We start from the raw sequence: 20,767 nt of genomic DNA, 5'->3' as shown, positions 1-20,767 counted from the left end.
CGTGGATTTTTTAAATAATTTTTTTCTGAGGTCTAGCACAAACGTGGATTTTTTAAATAACGTGGATTTTTTAAATAATTTTTTCCAAGGTCTAGGACAAACGTGGATTTTTTAAATAATTTTTTCCAAGGTCTAGCACAAACGTGGATTTTTTAAATAATTTTTTCCAAGGTCTAGCACAAACGTGGATTTTTTAAATAATTTTTTTCTGAGGTCTAGTCTGTTTCGAACCATGGAAAACCCATGTCACATGTCCCCTAATCATTCTACCATCAAAAGCTCATGTTGCCATTATTTCAAATGAAGTTTGTTTCAAATTTTACAAGGTGCAAACAATGTAAGACCCCCATGGCTGCCTTTAAACCAAATTCGTAATTTCAGCTCAGAGCAACATATAATTTAGCATAAGCAACTGGCAACCATGTTGTTCCATGTTCAAGTTGCGTGTTTTGCAGATTAAATTCCAACGACTTTTTGTTTGGCGACCAGTCCGTTTTGTTATGGCTTTAATTCGTTCTATTTGTGGCAACATGCAAACCAATCTCGGAGAAGTTTTTAAGCAAAAAAAGCTTTGAAATCGTGTAGCGTAAATTAAATCTTAAGTTAGTTAAAGAACAAGCTCTGGCAGGCATTTATGAGGTTGAGGGTTTCAATTAAAAAATTCATTTTTTTTTAATAAAATATTTATTTTTTAATTAAAATTACAGCGGCCTTACTTTTGCATTGGCTTGAAAGCACCTTGCTGCCATATAAAAATATTTATTTGTAATTTATCAATTTTTAATATAATCCAATGTAATTTTAGCTACCCCTTAAATGAACCTCATGAAACACCAATCCTCCGAAAATCCCCGTCAAATATTTTTTTCAAAATCCACCAAAAACCACTTCAATTTGGTGACCATCATCATCCTCGGTGCCTGGCAAACTGGTTTCCAATTCAAAATTCCGTTTATTTTCAATTTGCCACAATATTCCATTAAATTTTTAAACATACGGTTTCGTTGCCAAGGTTTCGCGCTGTGCTCTGCGATTCGATTCGTTTGTTGATATTTGTTTCTGGTATTTTTCTATAATTAAATATGATAACGAAATTTATTGATTTCCTTTTCAATTTTCCGAATACAAAGCTGGGCCAACCAACAGAAAAGCAGGGTACCAAAAATTGAATTGTTTTGTATAATTCCATTTTACCACTGAGCAACAAATACAGGCACACAATCACACATACACACCCGCGCTCATAAATGAATGGAAAAAATCTGATGTAATACCGAAATACATAACATGAAATCTGATTTATTTTGGTTTTGTGTGTGAACGTTCCTTCTGCTCTCCTCTCGTCCCCAAACTGGGTCCGGCAAACAAACACAATTTCCGAAATTAGCCACTACATGGAATAGTTGACCACTATGACGGATAAACGTTCAAAAATATATGGGAGGATACATAGAATATTTTAAATTTTTAAAAAAATACCTTTTTAAGGACCATCCACCAAGGCGCGGATTTTTTAAAAAAATATTTTTTTCAAGGTCTATAAAAGGCGTGGATTTTTTCAAAAATATTTTTCAAGGTCTATAAAAGGCGTGGATTTTTTAAAGAATATTTTTTCAAGGTCTATAAAAGGCGTGGATTTTTTAAAGAATATTTTTTCAGGGTCTATAAAAGGCGTGGATTTTTTAAAGAATATTTTTTCAGGATCTATAAAAGGCGTGGATTTTCTAAAGAATATTTTTTCAGGGTCTATAAAAGGCGTGGATTTTTTAAAGACTATTTTTTCAAGGTCTATAAAAGGCGTGGATTTTTTAAAGAATATTTTTTCAAGGTCTATAAAAGGCGTGGATTTTTTAAAGACTATTTTTTCAAGGTCTATAAAATGCGTGGATTTTTTAAAGAATATTTTTTCAAGGTCTATAAAAGGCGTGGATTTTTTAAAGAATATTTTTTTAAAGGTCTATAAAAGGCGTGGATTTTTTAATAATATTTTTTCAGGGTCTTTAAAAGGCGTGGATTTTTTAAAATATATTTTTTCAAGGATTATTCAAAGCGTGGATTTTTTAAAAAATATTTTTTTAAGGATTTTTCAAGGCGTGGATTTTTTAAAAAATATTTTTTCAAGGATTATTCAAGGCGTGGCTTTTTAAAAAATATTTTTTTAAGGATTATTCAAGGCGTGGATTTTTTAAAAAATATTTTTTCAAGGATTATTCAAGGGGTGGATTTTTTAAAAAATATTTTTTCAAGGATTATTCAAGGCGTGGATTTTTTAAAGAATATATATTCGAGGTCTATAAAAGGCGTGGACTTTTTAAAGAATATATATTCGAGGTCTATAAAAGGCGTGGATTTTTTAAAGAATATTTATTCGAGGTCTATAAAAGGCGTGGATTTTTTAAAGAATATTTTTTCAAGGTCTATAAGAGGCGTGGATTTTCTAAAGAATATTTTTTCAGGGTCTATAAAAGGCGTGGATTTTCTAAAGAATATTTTTTCAAGGTCTATAAAAGGCGTGGATTTTCTAAAGAATATTTTTTCAGGGTCTATAAAAGGCGTGGATTTTCTAAAGAATATTTTTTCAGGGTCTATAAAAGGCGTGGATTTTTTAAAGAATATTTTTTCAAGGTCTATAAAAGGCGTGGATTTTCTAAAGAATATTTTTTCAGGGTCTATAAAAGGCGTGGATTTTTTAAAGAATATTTTTTCAGTGTCTATAAAAGGCGTGGATTTTCTAAAGAATATTTTTTCAGGTTCTATAAAAGGCGTGGGTTTTTGTAAAGAATATGTTTTCTACGATCATGCAAGGCAGGGTATGGAAACACCCACATTTTAGATGTATGTCCCTTCAATTTTTGCTATTTACCAGCTATGTATGTGTGTGTTTCTGTGCTTGCCAATAAAAACACCATTGCAAACAATGACCATCAATATCATCAAAACTAAACATCCGACCAAAATATCGACAGCATATCGAACAGAGAAAAATATGTATGGAGGCCAACAAATACCGCCAAATCGAATGGCAGATTCAGTGGCAACAACAGCAACAATGACAACAACAATTCCATACTGCAACCAAACCACTGGCGACCAGCAACCAAAGGCAGTAAACAATATTGATTCTTACAAAAACTTTTCTGTTCTCCCCTCTCTTTTTTTTTGGGGTGGGGGGATGTTGGAATTCTACAACAAGCATCTGGTATTCTTTCACATCGAACTCCAGTTTCTCTAAACCACAGCAGTCTCCCCTCTGGCCTGCGAAAAACCACTGACCTCTATTTTAGTTTTAGCCGAATATTTGTAGAATTTTTGCATTGGGGTTTTGGGCTTCTGTGACGATGGCATACAAATATTGAAAAAAAAAAAAAATCGAAGCCATTGGATATATATTTTTTGGTTAAACTAAAATTTTAATACTAGCCCAGTTCTCCATGGTTCAATGAGAGTTGCTCCAAAAAAAAAAAAAAACAAACTTAGTTACTTACCAAGTCAAGCTAGTTGGAATATTAGGCCACAATCGAATTGTGGCTGAAAGGAAATAAAAAAAATCCATATCTAATATGAATCTCCAAGTAAATTGAATATTTGTAGTTGGGTGTATGAAAACATGTCAGAGTGTGTGTTTTCTATGGCCAACCTGTTATATTATTCCGCCATACTGCCAGTCAATTATGGTTATGTTTTTCTGGGTCCTTTTGAAAATGTCCTGCCATTGATTGTCAAAACATGTCGTTATGATTTTTATCTATTTGACATGACTCTAATAATGGAAATTATTACTAAATGTGATTAGGTCGGTAGAGAGGGGAGAGGGAGGAATATTTGATGAATATTTTTTTCATTTAGTGGTAAGGAAATTAATGTTTCAAAAATTGATTGGAGGAGTTTTCAAGACTGTTATAGAAAACAGGTAAAAAAAGCTGTAAGTTCAGACGGACCGAACTTTGAATACCCTACACCAATTGCAACGAATTTGGAAAAAAAATAAAAAAAAAAAATAAAATAAAATCCGTTAATTATTCTGTTAAAATCATAAAAATTCCGAAATCTGCCATTATATTAGGGTCTATACCACGACGTGGACCTGCACGGACAATTTTCTGTCGCAGGCTGTAGTATCCATTACGAACTTCAAATACCAAATTTGAAACAATTCCGGTGAATAATGTCGCTAAAATCATCAAAATACCGAATATCGGGAGGTACCGTTATATGGGGGCTATAAGAAGGCGTGGACCTACACAGACAATTTTCTGCCATGGGCTGTAATATCCATTACGAACTTTAAATACTAAATTTGAAGCAATTCCGGTGAATAATGTCTCTAAAATCATAAAAAGTACCGAATATCGGGAGATGTCCTTAAATGGGAGCATACGAAGGCTTGGACCTGCATAAACAATTTTCTGCCATAGGCTGTAGTATCCATGTAGAACTTTAAATACCAAATTTGCAACAAATCCGGTGAATAATGTCGCTTAAATCATCAAAATACCGAATATCGGGAGGTGCCGCTATATGGACCTACATGGCCTATTTTCAATACTTAAAATCCTGCGGACATAGTATACATTTGAGTAAAATTTTATCAACCCACTTCATTTCGTTTGGCAGCTAGAGTGATTTCCACAGACGGATGGACGGACAGATATCGCTAAATCGCCATGGAATTTTATGCTGATCAAGGGGGGGGTCTAAAATGTATATTTCGAGGTTTTACAAACGGAATGACAAACCTAATATACCCTTCATACTATGATGGAGGGTACACAAATACACCTGCCAAAAAAAATTAGTTTTCTATTCAAACCCACCTCACAAGCCATCAACAAACACTCAATTAAAAAAAATAAAAAATTGAATTTTTTTTTCAATTTCAAACAAGTTTTCCAAAATTGAAAATCTAAACTTACCTTCCCAGGGGCATCCAACAACTTCAGCCCGCAGGCACACCGTCCGATCATATTGGCTATATGGATAAATGCGAACTTTGGAGGCAAAGATGATGGGTTGCAGCACGTTTTCCACCTCACTGTAGGTATTGGTGTTGCCAGGTAAGATCTGGAAAGAGGAGAAAATGGGGGGGGGGAAATTAAGAGAAAATCCACTTAGAGAACAAACAAAGGCTTGGTTTTTGGAAATTCGTACCAGAACGGTACGAAAATTATTACAAGGTACTAAATATGGTACCCTTAGTATTTTAGGAGGTAATAGAGCTAGAACTCTTATATTTGGAACGAGTGTCACTGATGGAGTGTATGATAGATGTACCAAAGGGTTTTTGGAAATTCGCACAATAAGTGTACGAAAAGTACTAAAATGTATTACATTTGCAACCATTTCGTATCATGTGAACGGTTAGAGTTAAAAACTTGAAATTGAAATTTAATTTGGAATGGGAATCAATAATGAGGAGTAAGGTCTATGTAAGGAGGTCGTTTTAAAGGGTGTACTCCTAGATACGAAAAGTACTAAATTAAGTACAATTTGGAGAAGCGGGTGGTGCTGGAATCCTAAATTTTGTAATTAACAGCAGTAGTGGAGTGTAGAACTGGGATATGGGAAAGTTTTCGAAATTTCTACTTATGTACACGAAAAGTACTAAATGGTACTAAATTTGGTGCAATTTCGATTTTGGGTGAACCGATGGAGTTGGAATGCCGAAATTTTTAAATAAGATTACTATTGCATTCTAGAACAGAGGAATTCAAAATGGTACTAAATTTGGTACAAATTTGATTCGGGTGCACCTATATAGCTGATATCTTGAGAAATGGAAATAAGATTACTGTCGGAGTGTAGGATTGGGATATTTAGGTAGTTTTGGAAATGTGTACTTATATGTACTAAAAATACTAAACGCTATTAAATTCGGTACAATTTGAATTTGGAGGAACAGATGGAGCTGAAATCATAAAATTCGGAATTGGGATTATTGTGGGATTGTAAGATTGGGATATGAATAAGTTTTCCATATTTGTACTTAAGTGCACCAAAAGTACTAAATGGTACTAAATTTGGTACCATTGCAATTTAGTTGAACCAAAAGAGCTGGAATGCTGAGGTTTGGAAACACATTGTAGGACCGAGGTATTTAGGTAGTCTTGAAAATTCGTACTTATGTGTACAGGGTGAGATAAAAAAACTGCAACAAAGTCGAATGTCATAATTTTTAATTTTTTTTAAATTTTATTGAATGAGAACAAAAAAGTCGGAAATAGCATCAAATTTTAGAATAAGTTTAGATTTCTTCGAATTGGTCACCTTTGGCACGAATTATGGCAAATGAAACCGTCCCACGCAGCCCGAATGTTGCTCTGCGGTATTTTGAACCATTCCCGACGAAGCGAGGGCTTGAGATAATCGACACTTTGGTATTTTTTAGTGCCAACCTTGCTTTCCACAAAACTCCAGACACAAGAGTCTAACGGATTGGTCTACGGAGATTTTGCCATTTTCGACATTGTGCTCTGCAAAGCTGGAAATGAAGCGAGGAACCTCATTTTGTAACCATTTTTGGGTGGCGCGTGCTGAGTGCGATGGTGTTGAGTCCTGTTGGAATGTCCAGGGTATAAGGCCAAAATGTTTGAGTTCCCAAAGCCTTAATGCTATGCTCCCTTCAGAATATTTTCGCGATAATATTCGGCATTTATTCTGATGCCACGGTCGTTCGATTAATACGAGCGGAGAGTGACAATTGGCTGTTATGGCGGCCCACACCATTACCGGCGCTTGAGTTCTGGTGGCCAACCGAAGGTGCACATTTTCAGCTGACCTGTTTGTTTACAAACTGCTGGACAACGAATGTTTTCTCATCAGGGAGCGGAGAAAACCAAATTCGGCAGTTCACCACTTTCGGCCAAGCGAAGCAACTCTTTAGCACTTTTGAGGCTATTTTCTTTCTGTTGCGGTCTAAGTTCTTGCACTTTTTGGAATTGGAATTTCAGTGTCTTTACCCCGAGCTCATTTTTCAATATTTGCGAATGGAATATTGCGATATCTTCAGCTCACGAGCCATTTTTCGGCCACTGCGACACAGGTTTCGCTCAAGACGCTTCCTTACTTTTTGACGAACAAGTTCTGCTGATGTTGTTGTTTTCTTCCGTCCACTCCCGTCCACAGTATCACGGTAACGAGCGACGGTAGGATACACAAAAGATGTATTCACATTTAAATGCTGGAGTGCTCTAACGATAGCCACTTGTGGTTTTCCAGCCAAATATAAAGAAATTACTCTATCACGCTTACTTCCATCACGAATAACTTTTTTTCTGGAAAATTCTCACCAAAATGCTTTTGTACGCTTGTAAACCATATAATGAGCTGTCACTGGAATAATTTTAACAGTTGTCGGACGAGTGGCTTAGAAATGACAGCAGTCGGAAGTTGGTTGCAGTTTTTTCATCTCACCCTGTATATATGTGCTTTGAATCTGAAATTTGGTATTAGGGTCGCTGTTCACATATAGCTGGACATAGGGGGGTGGTTTCGGAAATGCATACTACAGGTGTACCAAAAGTGCTAAATTCGGAATTGGATGAAGGGTAGAGATAAAATTCTGAAATTGTAGTTTTTTTGTTATTGTTGGTATCTATGATTTGGCAGTGGTTTGGAAACTCGTGCTATATTTGTGCGAAAAGTACTAAATTTGGTAGTGAATGAAGGGGTAGAGCTGGAATCCAGAAAAATTATATTGAGGTCTCTATAGGTATGTCTTGAAAAGATAATGATAAAATATTGAAATTTCATATTTAGATCACAGATGTTATCTGCATTTGAGATTTGACGATGGTTCGGAAATGCGTCCTATTTATACGAAAAGTACCAAGTGGTACTACATTTGGTATTGGGTAAAGTGATATAAAGGAATCCTCAAATTTGATATTGAGATCTCTGTAGGTATCTGGAATTGAGATATGAAGGCGGTTTTGGAAATGTGTACTATATTTGTACGAAAAGTACAAAGAGGTACTTAACTGGGTATTGGGTAAAGGAAAATAGTAGGAATTCCAATATTTGATTTTGATGTCCCTTTTGGTACCTGCAATTGAGTGTGTAGCTAAATTTGGTATTGGGTAAAGGAATAGGGCTGAAATCCTGAAATTTGATATTGATGTCGGTGTTGGTATCTTAAATTGAGATTGTTTTGAAAATTAGTAAAAAATACATATTTTATATTTTTTCTTTTTGAATATTTTTATCTCTTTACTCACCTCTTTGCCCTGGAAATTTTTCCAGCGTTTCCACGCCTCCATGCCGGGTCGCCAGTACTCCACCACATATGCCTCGGTGTACTCTTGACCCTGGCCCTTGCCGAAGCGACCTTGGGTGCGGATGGCAGTCAGGACATGGATCTGCAGCAAATCAATTTGCAAATACTCCTTGAGGCCACGTGAAACCATGTGCTTGGGACACCATGCACCGCCATTGTTGTCGACCTTTAATCTGTCAATTAAAAGTGGAAACACACACAGAAAAATACCAAAGAGAAAATGGAAGAAAAAGACGAAAAGAAAAGAATAAAAAAATAAATCAATAAATGCAAAATTCATAGGTTAAGGTTATTGTGTAAGGAGCTTATGATTTTTTTTGTGTTTCCTTCCAAAGGATTAATAAATTAAGCAGCTACACGTTGGTAGATATGTATGTATGTGTGCGTATGTGAATATGTATTGTAGATATGTATACTGCTGTGTATTGCAGTTTCATGGAATATGTAAACCAAACGAAATCTTCGCCTGGAGCAAATCAATGAAATGGAAATACCATTAAAATAAGGCACTGAGGTGAAGATAATAAATATCTTCAAGTGATTCATGAGAAAAAAAATGAATAAATAATGTTACGAATTATTACAGGATAAATATAACCTCATTAAAAATATGAAACCATTGACCCATTTAACGGATTAACGAGGACGTTGCAATTTAAATGAGGAAGGTTATGCAAAAAAGCTGGAAAAATTCATAAGAATTTTTAAATGAAGGGATATGATAGGCGATATTCGAGGTTATTTAAAGAATATTTTTTCAAGGACCAACACAGGCGTGGATTTTTTAAAGAATATTTTTTCAAGGACCAACACAGGCGTGGATTTTTTAAAGAATATTTTTTCAAGGACCAACACAGGCGTGGATTTTTTAAAGAATATTTTTTCAAGGACCAACACAGGCGTGGATTTTTTAAAGAATATTTTTTCAAGGACCAACACAGGCGTGGATTTTTTAAAGAATATTTTTTCAAGGACCAACACAGGCGTGGATTTTTTAAAGAATATATTTTCAAGGACCAACACAGGCGTGGATTTTTTAAAGAATATATTTTCAAGGACCAACACAGGCGTGGATTTTTTAAAGAATATTTTTTCAAGGACCAACACAGGCGTGGATTTTTTAAAGAATATTTTTTCAAGGACCAACACAGGCGTGGATTTTTAAAGAATATTTTTTCAAGGACCAACACAGGCGTGGATTTTTTAAAGAATATTTTTTCAAGGACCAACACAGGCGTGGATTTTTAAAGAATATTTTTCAAGGACCAACACAGGCGTGGATTTTTTAAAGAATATTTTTTCAAGGACCAACACAGGCGTGGATTTTTTAAAGAATATTTTTCAAGGACCAACACAGGCGTGGATTTTTTAAAGAATATTTTTCAAGGACCAACACAGGCGTGGATTTTTTAAAGAATATTTTTTCAAGGACCAACACAGGCGTGGATTTTTTAAAGAATATTTTTTCAAGGACCAACACAGGCGTGGATTTTTTAAAGAATATTTTTTCAAGGACCAACACAGGCGTGGATTTTTAAAGAATATTTTTTCAAGGACCAACACAGGCGTGGATTTTTTAAAGAATATTTTTTCAAGGACCAACACAGGCGTGGATTTTTAAAGAATATTTTTTCAAGGACCAACACAGGCGTGGATTTTTTAAAGAATATTTTTTCAAGGACCAACACAGGCGTGGATTTTTTAAAGAATATTTTTCAAGGACCAACACAGGCGTGGATTTTTTAAAGAATATTTTTTCAAGGACCAACACAGGCGTGGATTTTTTAAAGAATATTTTTTCAAGGACCAACACAGGCGTGGATTTTTTAAAGAATATTTTTTCAAGGACCAACACAGGCGTGGATTTTTTAAAGAATATTTTTTCAAGGACCAACACAGGCGTGGATTTTTTAAAGAATATTTTTTCAAGGACCAACACAGGCGTGGATTTTTTAAAGAATATTTTTTCAAGGACCAACACAGGCGTGGATTTTTTAAAGAATATTTTTCAAGGACCAACACAGGCGTGGATTTTTTAAAGAATATTTTTTCAAGGACCAACACAGGCGTGGATTTTTTAAAGAATATTTTTTCAAGGACCAACACAGGCGTGGATTTTTTAAAGAATATTTTTCAAGGACCAACACAGGCGTGGATTTTTTAAAGAATATTTTTTCAAGGACCAACACAGGCGTGGATTTTTTAAAGAATATTTTTTCAAGGACCAACACAGGCGTGGATTTTTTAAAGAATATTTTTCAAGGACCAACACAGGCGTGGATTTTTTAAAGAATATTTTTCAAGGACCAACACAGGCGTGGATTTTTAAAGAATATTTTTTCAAGGACCAACACAGGCGTGGATTTTTTAAAGAATATTTTTTCAAGGACCAACACAGGCGTGGATTTTTTAAAGAATATTTTTTCAAGGACCAACACAGGCGTGGATTTTTTAAAGAATATTTTTTCAAGGACCAACACAGGCGTGGATTTTTTAAAGAATATTTTTTCAAGGACCAACACAGGCGTGGATTTTTTAAAGAATATTTTTTCAAGGACCAACACAGGCGTGGATTTTTTAAAGAATATTTTTTCAAGGACCAACACAGGCGTGGATTTTTTAAAGAATATTTTTCAAGGACCAACACAGGCGTGGATTTTTTAAAGAATATTTTTTCAAGGACCAACACAGGCGTGGATTTTTTAAAGAATATTTTTTCAAGGACCAACACAGGCGTGGATTTTTTAAAGAATATTTTTTCAAGGACCAACACAGGCGTGGATTTTTTAAAGAATATTTTTTCAAGGACCAACACAGGCGTGGATTTTTTAAAGAATATTTTTTCAAGGACCAACACAGGCGTGGATTTTTTAAAGAATATTTTTTCAAGGACCAACACAGGCGTGGATTTTTTAAAGAATATTTTTTCAAGGACCAACACAGGCGTGGATTTTTTAAAGAATATTTTTCAAGGACCAACACAGGCGTGGATTTTTTAAAGAATATTTTTTCAAGGACCAACACAGGCGTGGATTTTTTAAAGAATATTTTTTCAAGGACCAACACAGGCGTGGATTTTTTAAAGAATATTTTTTCAAGGACCAACACAGGCGTGGATTTTTAAAGAATATTTTTTCAAGGACCAACACAGGCGTGGATTTTTTAAAGAATATTTTTCAAGGACCAACACAGGCGTGGATTTTTTAAAGAATATTTTTTCAAGGACCAACACAGGCGTGGATTTTTTAAAGAATATTTTTCAAGGACCAACACAGGCGTGGATTTTTTAAAGAATATTTTTTCAAGGACCAACACAGGCGTGGATTTTTTAAAGAATATTTTTTCAAGGACCAACACAGGCGTGGATTTTTTAAAGAATATTTTTTCAAGGACCAACACAGGCGTGGATTTTTTAAAGAATATTTTTTCAAGGACCAACACAGGCGTGGATTTTTTAAAGAATATTTTTTCAAGGACCAACACAGGCGTGGATTTTTTAAAGAATATTTTTCAAGGACCAACACAGGCGTGGATTTTTTAAAGAATATTTTTTCAAGGACCAACACAGGCGTGGATTTTTTAAAGAATATTTTTTCAAGGACCAACACAGGCGTGGATTTTTTAAAGAATATTTTTTCAAGGACCAACACAGGCGTGGATTTTTTAAAGAATATTTTTTCAAGGACCAACACAGGCGTGGATTTTTTAAAGAATATTTTTTCAAGGACCAACACAGGCGTGGATTTTTTAAAAATATTTTTTCAAGGACCAACACAGGCGTGGATTTTTTAAAGAATATTTTTTCAAGGACCAACACAGGCGTGGATTTTTTAAAGAATATTTTTTCAAGGACCAACACAGGCGTGGATTTTTTAAAGAATATTTTTTCAAGGACCAACACAGGCGTGGATTTTTTAAAGAATATTTTTTCAAGGACCAACACAGGCGTGGATTTTTTAAAGAATATTTTTTCAAGGACCAACACAGGCGTGGATTTTTTAAAGAATATTTTTTCAAGGACCAACACAGGCGTGGATTTTTTAAAGAATATTTTTTCAAGGACCAACACAGGCGTGGATTTTTTAAAGAATATTTTTTCAAGGACCAACACAGGCGTGGATTTTTTAAAGAATATTTTTTCAAGGACCAACACAGGCGTGGATTTTTTAAAGAATATTTTTTCAAGGACCAACACAGGCGTGGATTTTTAAAGAATATTTTTTCAAGGACCAACACAGGCGTGGATTTTTTAAAGAATATTTTTTCAAGGACCAACACAGGCGTGGATTTTTTAAAGAATATTTTTTCAAGGACCAACACAGGCGTGGATTTTTTAAAGAATATTTTTTCAAGGACCAACACAGGCGTGGATTTTTTAAAGAATATTTTTTCAAGGACCAACACAGGCGTGGATTTTTTAAAGAATATTTTTTCAAGGACCAACACAGGCGTGGATTTTTTAAAGAATATTTTTTCAAGGACCAACACAGGCGTGGATTTTTTAAAGAATATTTTTTCAAGGACCAACACAGGCGTGGATTTTTTAAAGAATATTTTTTCAAGGACCAACACAGGCGTGGATTTTTTAAAGAATATTTTTTCAAGGACCAACACAGGCGTGGATTTTTTAAAGAATATTTTTTCAAGGACCAACACAGGCGTGGATTTTTTAAAGAATATTTTTTCAAGGACCAACACAGGCGTGGATTTTTTAAAGAATATTTTTTCAAGGACCAACACAGGCGTGGATTTTTTAAAGAATATTTTTTCAAGGACCAACACAGGCGTGGATTTTTTAAAGAATATTTTTTCAAGGACCAACACAGGCGTGGATTTTTTAAAGAATATTTTTTCAAGGACCAACACAGGCGTGGATTTTTTAAAGAATATTTTTTCAAGGACCAACACAGGCGTGGATTTTTTAAAGAATATTTTTTCAAGGACCAACACAGGCGTGGATTTTTTAAAGAATATTTTTTCAAGGACCAACACAGGCGTGGATTTTTTAAAGAATATTTTTTCAAGGACCAACACAGGCGTGGATTTTTTAAAGAATATTTTTTCAAGGACCAACACAGGCGTGGATTTTTTAAAGAATATTTTTTCAAGGACCAACACAGGCGTGGATTTTTTAAAGAATATTTTTCAAGGACCAACACAGGCGTGGATTTTTTAAAGAATATTTTTTCAAGGACCAACACAGGCGTGGATTTTTTAAAGAATATTTTTTCAAGGACCAACACAGGCGTGGATTTTTTAAAGAATATTTTTTCAAGGACCAACACAGGCGTGGATTTTTTAAAGAATATTTTTTCAAGGACCAACACAGGCGTGGATTTTTTAAAGAATATTTTTCAAGGACCAACACAGGCGTGGATTTTTTAAAGAATATTTTTTCAAGGACCAACACAGGCGTGGATTTTTTAAAGAATATTTTTTCAAGGACCAACACAGGCGTGGATTTTTTAAAGAATATTTTTTCAAGGACCAACACAGGCGTGGATTTTTTAAAGAATATTTTTTCAAGGACCAACACAGGCGTGGATTTTTTAAAGAATATTTTTTCAAGGACCAACACAGGCGTGGATTTTTAAAGAATATTTTTTCAAGGACCAACACAGGCGTGGATTTTTTAAAGAATATTTTTTCAAGGACCAACACAGGCGTGGATTTTTTAAAGAATATTTTTTCAAGGACCAACACAGGCGTGGATTTTTTAAAGAATATTTTTTCAAGGACCAACACAGGCGTGGATTTTTTAAAGAATATTTTTTCAAGGACCAACACAGGCGTGGATTTTTTAAAGAATATTTTTTCAAGGACCAACACAGGCGTGGATTTTTTAAAGAATATTTTTTCAAGGACCAACACAGGCGTGGATTTTTTAAAGAATATTTTTTCAAGGACCAACACAGGCGTGGATTTTTTAAAGAATATTTTTTCAAGGACCAACACAGGCGTGGATTTTTTAAAGAATATTTTTCAAGGACCAACACAGGCGTGGATTTTTTAAAGAATATTTTTTCAAGGACCAACACAGGCGTGGATTTTTTAAAGAATATTTTTTCAAGGACCAACACAGGCGTGGATTTTTTAAAGAATATTTTTTCAAGGACCAACACAGGCGTGGATTTTTTAAAGAATATTTTTCAAGGACCAACACAGGCGTGGATTTTTTAAAGAATATTTTTTCAAGGACCAACACAGGCGTGGATTTTTTAAAGAATATTTTTTCAAGGACCAACACAGGCGTGGATTTTTTAAAGAATATTTTTTCAAGGACCAACACAGGCGTGGATTTTTTAAAGAATATTTTTTCAAGGACCAACACAGGCGTGGATTTTTTAAAGAATATTTTTTCAAGGACCAACACAGGCGTGGATTTTTTAAAGAATATTTTTTCAAGGACCAACACAGGCGTGGATTTTTTAAAGAATATTTTTTCAAGGACCAACACAGGCGTGGATTTTTTAAAGAATATTTTTTCAAGGACCAACACAGGCGTGGATTTTTTAAAGAATATTTTTCAAGGACCAACACAGGCGTGGATTTTTTAAAGAATATTTTTCAAGGACCAACACAGGCGTGGATTTTTTAAAGAATATTTTTTCAAGGACCAACACAGGCGTGGATTTTTTAAAGAATATTTTTTCAAGGACCAACACAGGCGTGGATTTTTTAAAGAATATTTTTTCAAGGACCAACACAGGCGTGGATTTTTTAAAGAATATTTTTTCAAGGACCAACACAGGCGTGGATTTTTTAAAGAATATTTTTTCAAGGACCAACACAGGCGTGGATTTTTATTTTTTCAAGGACCAACACAGCGTGGATTTTAAAGAATATTTTTTCAAGGACCAACACAGGCGTGGATTTTTTAAAGAATATTTTTTCAAGGACCAACACAGGCGTGGATTTTTTAAAGAATATTTTTTCAAGGACCAACACAGGCGTGGATTTTTTAAAGAATATTTTTTCAAGGACCAACACAGGCGTGGATTTTTTAAAGAATATTTTTTCAAGGACCAACACAGGCGTGGATTTTTTAAAGAATATTTTTTCAAGGACCAACACAGGCGTGGATTTTTTAAAGAATATTTTTTCAAGGACCAACACAGGCGTGGATTTTTTAAAGAATATTTTTTCAAGGACCAACACAGGCGTGGATTTTTTAAAGAATATTTTTCAAGGACCAACACAGGCGTGGATTTTTTAAAGAATATTTTTTCAAGGACCAACACAGGCGTGGATTTTTTAAAGAATATTTTTTCAAGGACCAACACAGGCGTGGATTTTTTAAAGAATATTTTTCAAGGACCAACACAGGCGTGGATTTTTTAAAGAATATTTTTTCAAGGACCAACACAGGCGTGGATTTTTTAAAGAATATTTTTTCAAGGACCAACACAGGCGTGGATTTTTTAAAGAATATTTTTTCAAGGACCAACACAGGCGTGGATTTTTTAAAGAATATTTTTTCAAGGACCAACACAGGCGTGGATTTTTTAAAGAATATTTTTTCAAGGACCAACACAGGCGTGGATTTTTTAAAGAATATTTTTCAAGGACCAACACAGGCGTGGATTTTTTAAAGAATATTTTTTCAAGGACCAACACAGGCGTGGATTTTTTAAAGAATATTTTTTCAAGGACCAACACAGGCGTGGATTTTTTAAAGAATATTTTTTCAAGGACCAACACAGGCGTGGATTTTTTAAAGAATATTTTTTCAAGGACCAACACAGGCGTGGATTTTTTAAAGAATATTTTTTCAAGGACCAACACAGGCGTGGATTTTTTAAAGAATATTTTTTCAAGGACCAACACAGGCGTGGATTTTTTAAAGAATATTTTTTCAAGGACCAACACAGGCGTGGATTTTTTAAAGAATATTTTTTCAAGGACCAACACAGGCGTGGATTTTTTAAAGAATATTTTTTCAAGGACCAACACAGGCGTGGATTTTTTAAAGAATATTTTTTCAAGGACCAACACAGGCGTGGATTTTTTAAAGAATATTTTTTCAAGGACCAACACAGGCGTGGATTTTTTAAAGAATATTTTTTCAAGGACCAACACAGGCGTGGATTTTTTAAAGAATATTTTTTCAAGGACCAACACAGGCGTGGATTTTTAAAGAATATTTTTTCAAGGACCAACACAGGCGTGGATTTTTTAAAGAATATTTTTTCAAGGACCAACACAGGCGTGGATTTTTTAAAGAATATTTTTCAAGGACCAACACAGGCGTGGATTTTTTAAAGAATATTTTTTCAAGGACCAACACAGGCGTGGATTTTTTAAAGAATATTTTTTCAAGGACCAACACAGGCGTGGATTTTTTAAAGAATATTTTTTCAAGGACCAACACAGGCGTGGATTTTTTAAAAGAATATTTTTTCAAGGACCAACACAGGCGTGGATTTTTTAAAGAATATTTTTTCAAGGACCAACACAGGCGTGGATTTTTTAAAGAATATTTTTTCAAGGACCAACACAGGCGTGGATTTTTTAAAGAATATTTTTTCAAGGACCAACACAGGCGTGGATTTTTTAAAGAATATTTTTTCAAGGACCAACACAGGCGTGGATTTTTTAAAGAATATTTTTTCAAGGACCAACACAGGCGTGGATTTTTTAAAGAATATTTTTTCAAGGTCTATAAAAGGCGTGGATTTTTTTAAGAATATTTTTTTAAGGTCTATAAAAGGCGTGGATTTTTTTAAGAATATTTTTTCAAGGTCTATAAAAGGCGTGGATTTTTTTAAGAATATTTTTTCAAGGTCTATAAAAGGCGTGGATTTTTTTAAGAATATTTTTTCAAGGTCTATAAAAGGCGTGGATTTTTTTAAGAATATTTTTTCAAGGTCTATAAAAGGCGTGGATTTTTTTAAGAATATTTTTTCAAGGTCTATAAAAGGCGTGGATTTTTTTAAGAATATTTTTTCAAGGTCTACAAAAGGCGTGGATTTTTTTAAGAGTATTTTTTCAAGGTCTATAAGTAAGTGAAATAAGTATTTTGCAACTATGTTTAGAGTTGAATTTCTAAAGAATTTTTTTTTATCGTCCACCATGGAGAGAAGAGACCGCATAAAGTAATGGGTCCTAGCTTATGGGATGGAACACTGTATTTATGGGCTCAATTTCTCCCGCAAATATAAAGGTACCACCCTACATTCGGCATTTCGCTCATATTTTTTTCACGATTTCCTTTTTCATTTGGTATTTAGAGTTCGTAGTGGGTGGTTATTTCCTCTGGCATTATTTATTCTTTTAAGACCCGAATTATTGCAGAAAAAATTTTCCAGCACCTGAATTTATTGAATAATTTTTTCAGAGATCATTAGAGCTCTAAAGTTATTAAAGAATGTTTTTTGCACACATCATTTGGACTCTTGATTTTTTGAAGGATATTTTTCCAAACATGATTTCAGCACTACATTTTTTTAAGAATTGTTTTTTTTTTCTTAGGATCGTTAAAATGCTAATTTTTTTAAGAATTTTTTTTCTAGTATCACTAGACCCTTGAATTTTTTGAATATTATTTTTTTGAGATCACTGGACCCCTTAACTTTTAAAGACCATTCCAGCATTTTTTCTGAAGAGTATTTTATTATTTTTGTGCCCTGAAAATCTCAAAGAAAGCTCCGATTTTTTTGGAAGAATACGTTTCCATGCATTATTATAGCCTCCAATTTTTTAAGAAATATTTTTTCAAGACTCAGTTGAGCTCTCCAGTGTTTGAAGAAAAATTTTTTTAAGGATCATTCAAACCCGAATTATTCGAAGGATATTTTTTTAAGCTTCAATATCAAGCCTGAACATTAATTGTAGTATTGTTAGGGTTCTGAATTTTTTCAATGGAAATTAGAAAATATCAATTTTTATACCCTCCACCATACTATGGAGGGTATATTAACTATGTCATTCCGTTTGTAACTCCTCGAAATACTCATGTCAGACCCAACAAAGTATATATATTCTTTTGCACACGTGTTTATTTTTCCAGTAGGCAGGTTAAGTTCGTAAATAGGTCATGTAGGTCTACGTTTTCATATAGCCCCCTATAACGTTACCTTCCGATATTCGGTATGTTGATGATTTTAGCGACATTATTTACCGGAATTGTTTCAACTTTGGTATTTAAAGTTCGAAATGGATACTACAGCCCATGACAGAAAATTATCTGGGCAGGTCCACGTCATCATATAGCCCCCATATAACGTTACCTCCCGATATTCGGTATTTTGATGATTTTAGCGACATTATTTACCGGAATTCTTTCAAATTTGGTATTTGAGATTCGTAATGGATACTACAGCCTATGACAAAAAATTATCGGGGCAGGTCCACGTCTTCGTATAGCCCCCATATAACGGTACCTCCCTATATTCGGTATTTTGATGATTTTAGCGACATTATTTACCGGAATTGTTTCAAATTTGGTATTTGAGATTCGTAATGGATACTACAGCCTATGACAAAAAATTATCGGGGCAGGTCCACGTCTTCGTATAGCCCCCATATAACGATACCTCCCTATCTTCGGTATTTTGATGATTTTAGCGACATTATTAACCGGAATTGTTTCAAATTACATATTTAGAGCTCGTAATCGGAACTACAGTCTGTGACAGAAAATTGTCTATGCAGGTCCAAGTCTTCGTATAGGCGCCACATACCAATACATCCCTATATTCGGCATTTTGACGAGTTTAGGTACAATACCCACCGAAATTGCTTCAGATGTCGTATTTGAAGTTTGTAATGGATGCTACAGCCTGTGGCAGAAAATTGTCTATGCTGGTTCAGGTCTTCGCTCAGCTGATGATTTTAGCTACATTATTCACCGTTTATTTCAAGTTTCGAATTTGAATATGGCAATGGCTAATGGCAAACAATGCCTATGTAGGTCCGCGTCGTAGAGACCCCAATATAACGGCTATATTCGGTATTTTTAAAATTTTAACAGAATTAAAATTTTAACAGAATTTTAGGATTTTATTTTTTTTTTGAAAATTTCCAAATTCGTTCCAAATGGTGGAGGGTATTCAAAGTTCGGCCCGGCCGAACTTTCTGCTTTTTAACTCTTTGTTTTTCAAACCTATTTTTCCAGAGCTATGATAGATCTATAATTGTAATGCTTTGTTCTGTTTTAATACCTTTGTGTAATTTTTAATTTTCCCAGGCTTCAAGGGGTTACATGAACCTTCATACCTTGTGTTTTTTATGCCAAACATTAAACTATTTATTTCCAATATTTATTGTATCTCTGTCCATAAATTCACATTATTTCTATGGTGAGGATGGATGATGATGATGATGTTGATTATTAACCAGTAAACATTGGATGCGAAAATACTTTCAACACCCATTTTGAGGTCATAACTTCCCGCCAGAGGACTCACATATACACTGATACATTTCCTTGTGCATCCCAATCCCACCAAACACCTTCCGGAACGTTGTGCGGCTGATATGCCAAACTAATAAGAATAACAAATAAACAACAACAACAAATGAACGGGCTAAAATATTGTTGTTTTATTTTACATGCTAACGTGTGTGTGTGCAGATCCAAATGGTATTTTCCAGTCAGTCCTCTCTTTTTTTAACAACCTACCGTGACCTACATTTTAGCAGTCATCGTTGCATTTTAATGCCTTCCTTGCTTCTGGTGGTGTTGTAGCTGCTACTGCCACAACTGCTGCTGATGATGATGATGGGGCTCTGGCGGGCCGTACACATCCATGGAAGTACAAATATAATTCTGCTGCAATATCATACCTTGATACTCTGTATTCAATATTTTATGATATACATTTGGTAAACATTCTGACATGACACACATACACACACACAAGTAAATATTCATAAACATATACACAAAGTCATAGATATGGCTGGGAATGAGTATGTGCTTCTTTGTGTGTGTGTGTGAATGGGCTTTGGCCAAATGCATTCATTGTAAGCATAGAATATAAACGAACACATATGCATTTTTATGATAATATGAAATTATTATTGTTGCTGTTGTTATTATGTACATATATTTCGGAATATGTTGTTGTTGCTGCTGTTTTCTCCCCTTTATTTTCTTATTGCTGTTTTGCATGTGTGTGCGCGCAAGTGTACACACACAGAAAGTCATAATATTTGTTTTAAATGTGTGGCTTTCATCTGAACACTGCAAAAACTTCGATGTGTGCAAAGAGGCTTCCATCGCCGAGTAGCATACTTTTAGGCTCGAATTGAAGTTCTCGTGGAGCAAGAGTAAAAGCAGTGGTTAAAGTCAGCTATACTTTTATATATATTTCGATTTTTTTTGTTCGAACTCAACCACAATGTTAATGCGACAAAGAATGCAAATATCAGTATCATGAACGTTTTTGTTTGGTCTCTAGCTTTGCAAATATTATTTCACTGGAGCAAAACTAGGTCTCCCGCAGATATCGCGGAGTAAATAAGATGCCAATAGCTTTTGCTAACAAATGA

At 34.3% G+C, this 20,767-nt stretch overlaps 1 protein-coding gene across 1 annotated transcript in view; it reads right to left on the bottom strand.

Moving 5' to 3' along the window:
* The window catches only part of LOC101900801 (epithelial discoidin domain-containing receptor 1), a 228,587-nt gene that overhangs the window by 103,799 nt on the left and 104,021 nt on the right, over window positions 1-20,767 (bottom strand). The window contains exons 2-3 of the mRNA XM_059118344.1: window positions 8,214-8,445; window positions 4,914-5,061 (exon numbers count right to left, since the gene is read on the bottom strand). Coding sequence (XP_058974327.1) covers window positions 4,914-5,061; window positions 8,214-8,445 — 380 coding nt within the window. The remainder of the gene's footprint in view (window positions 1-4,913; window positions 5,062-8,213; window positions 8,446-20,767) is intronic.

The sequence above is a fragment of the Musca domestica genome, unplaced genomic scaffold, assembly GCF_030504385.1.
Source record: "Musca domestica strain aabys unplaced genomic scaffold, Musca_domestica.polishedcontigs.V.1.1 121, whole genome shotgun sequence".
Lineage (NCBI taxonomy): Eukaryota > Metazoa > Arthropoda > Insecta > Diptera > Muscidae > Musca > Musca domestica.
Note: the sequence above shows the minus strand (reverse complement) of the source record. Positions and strands in the feature narration are given on the sequence as shown.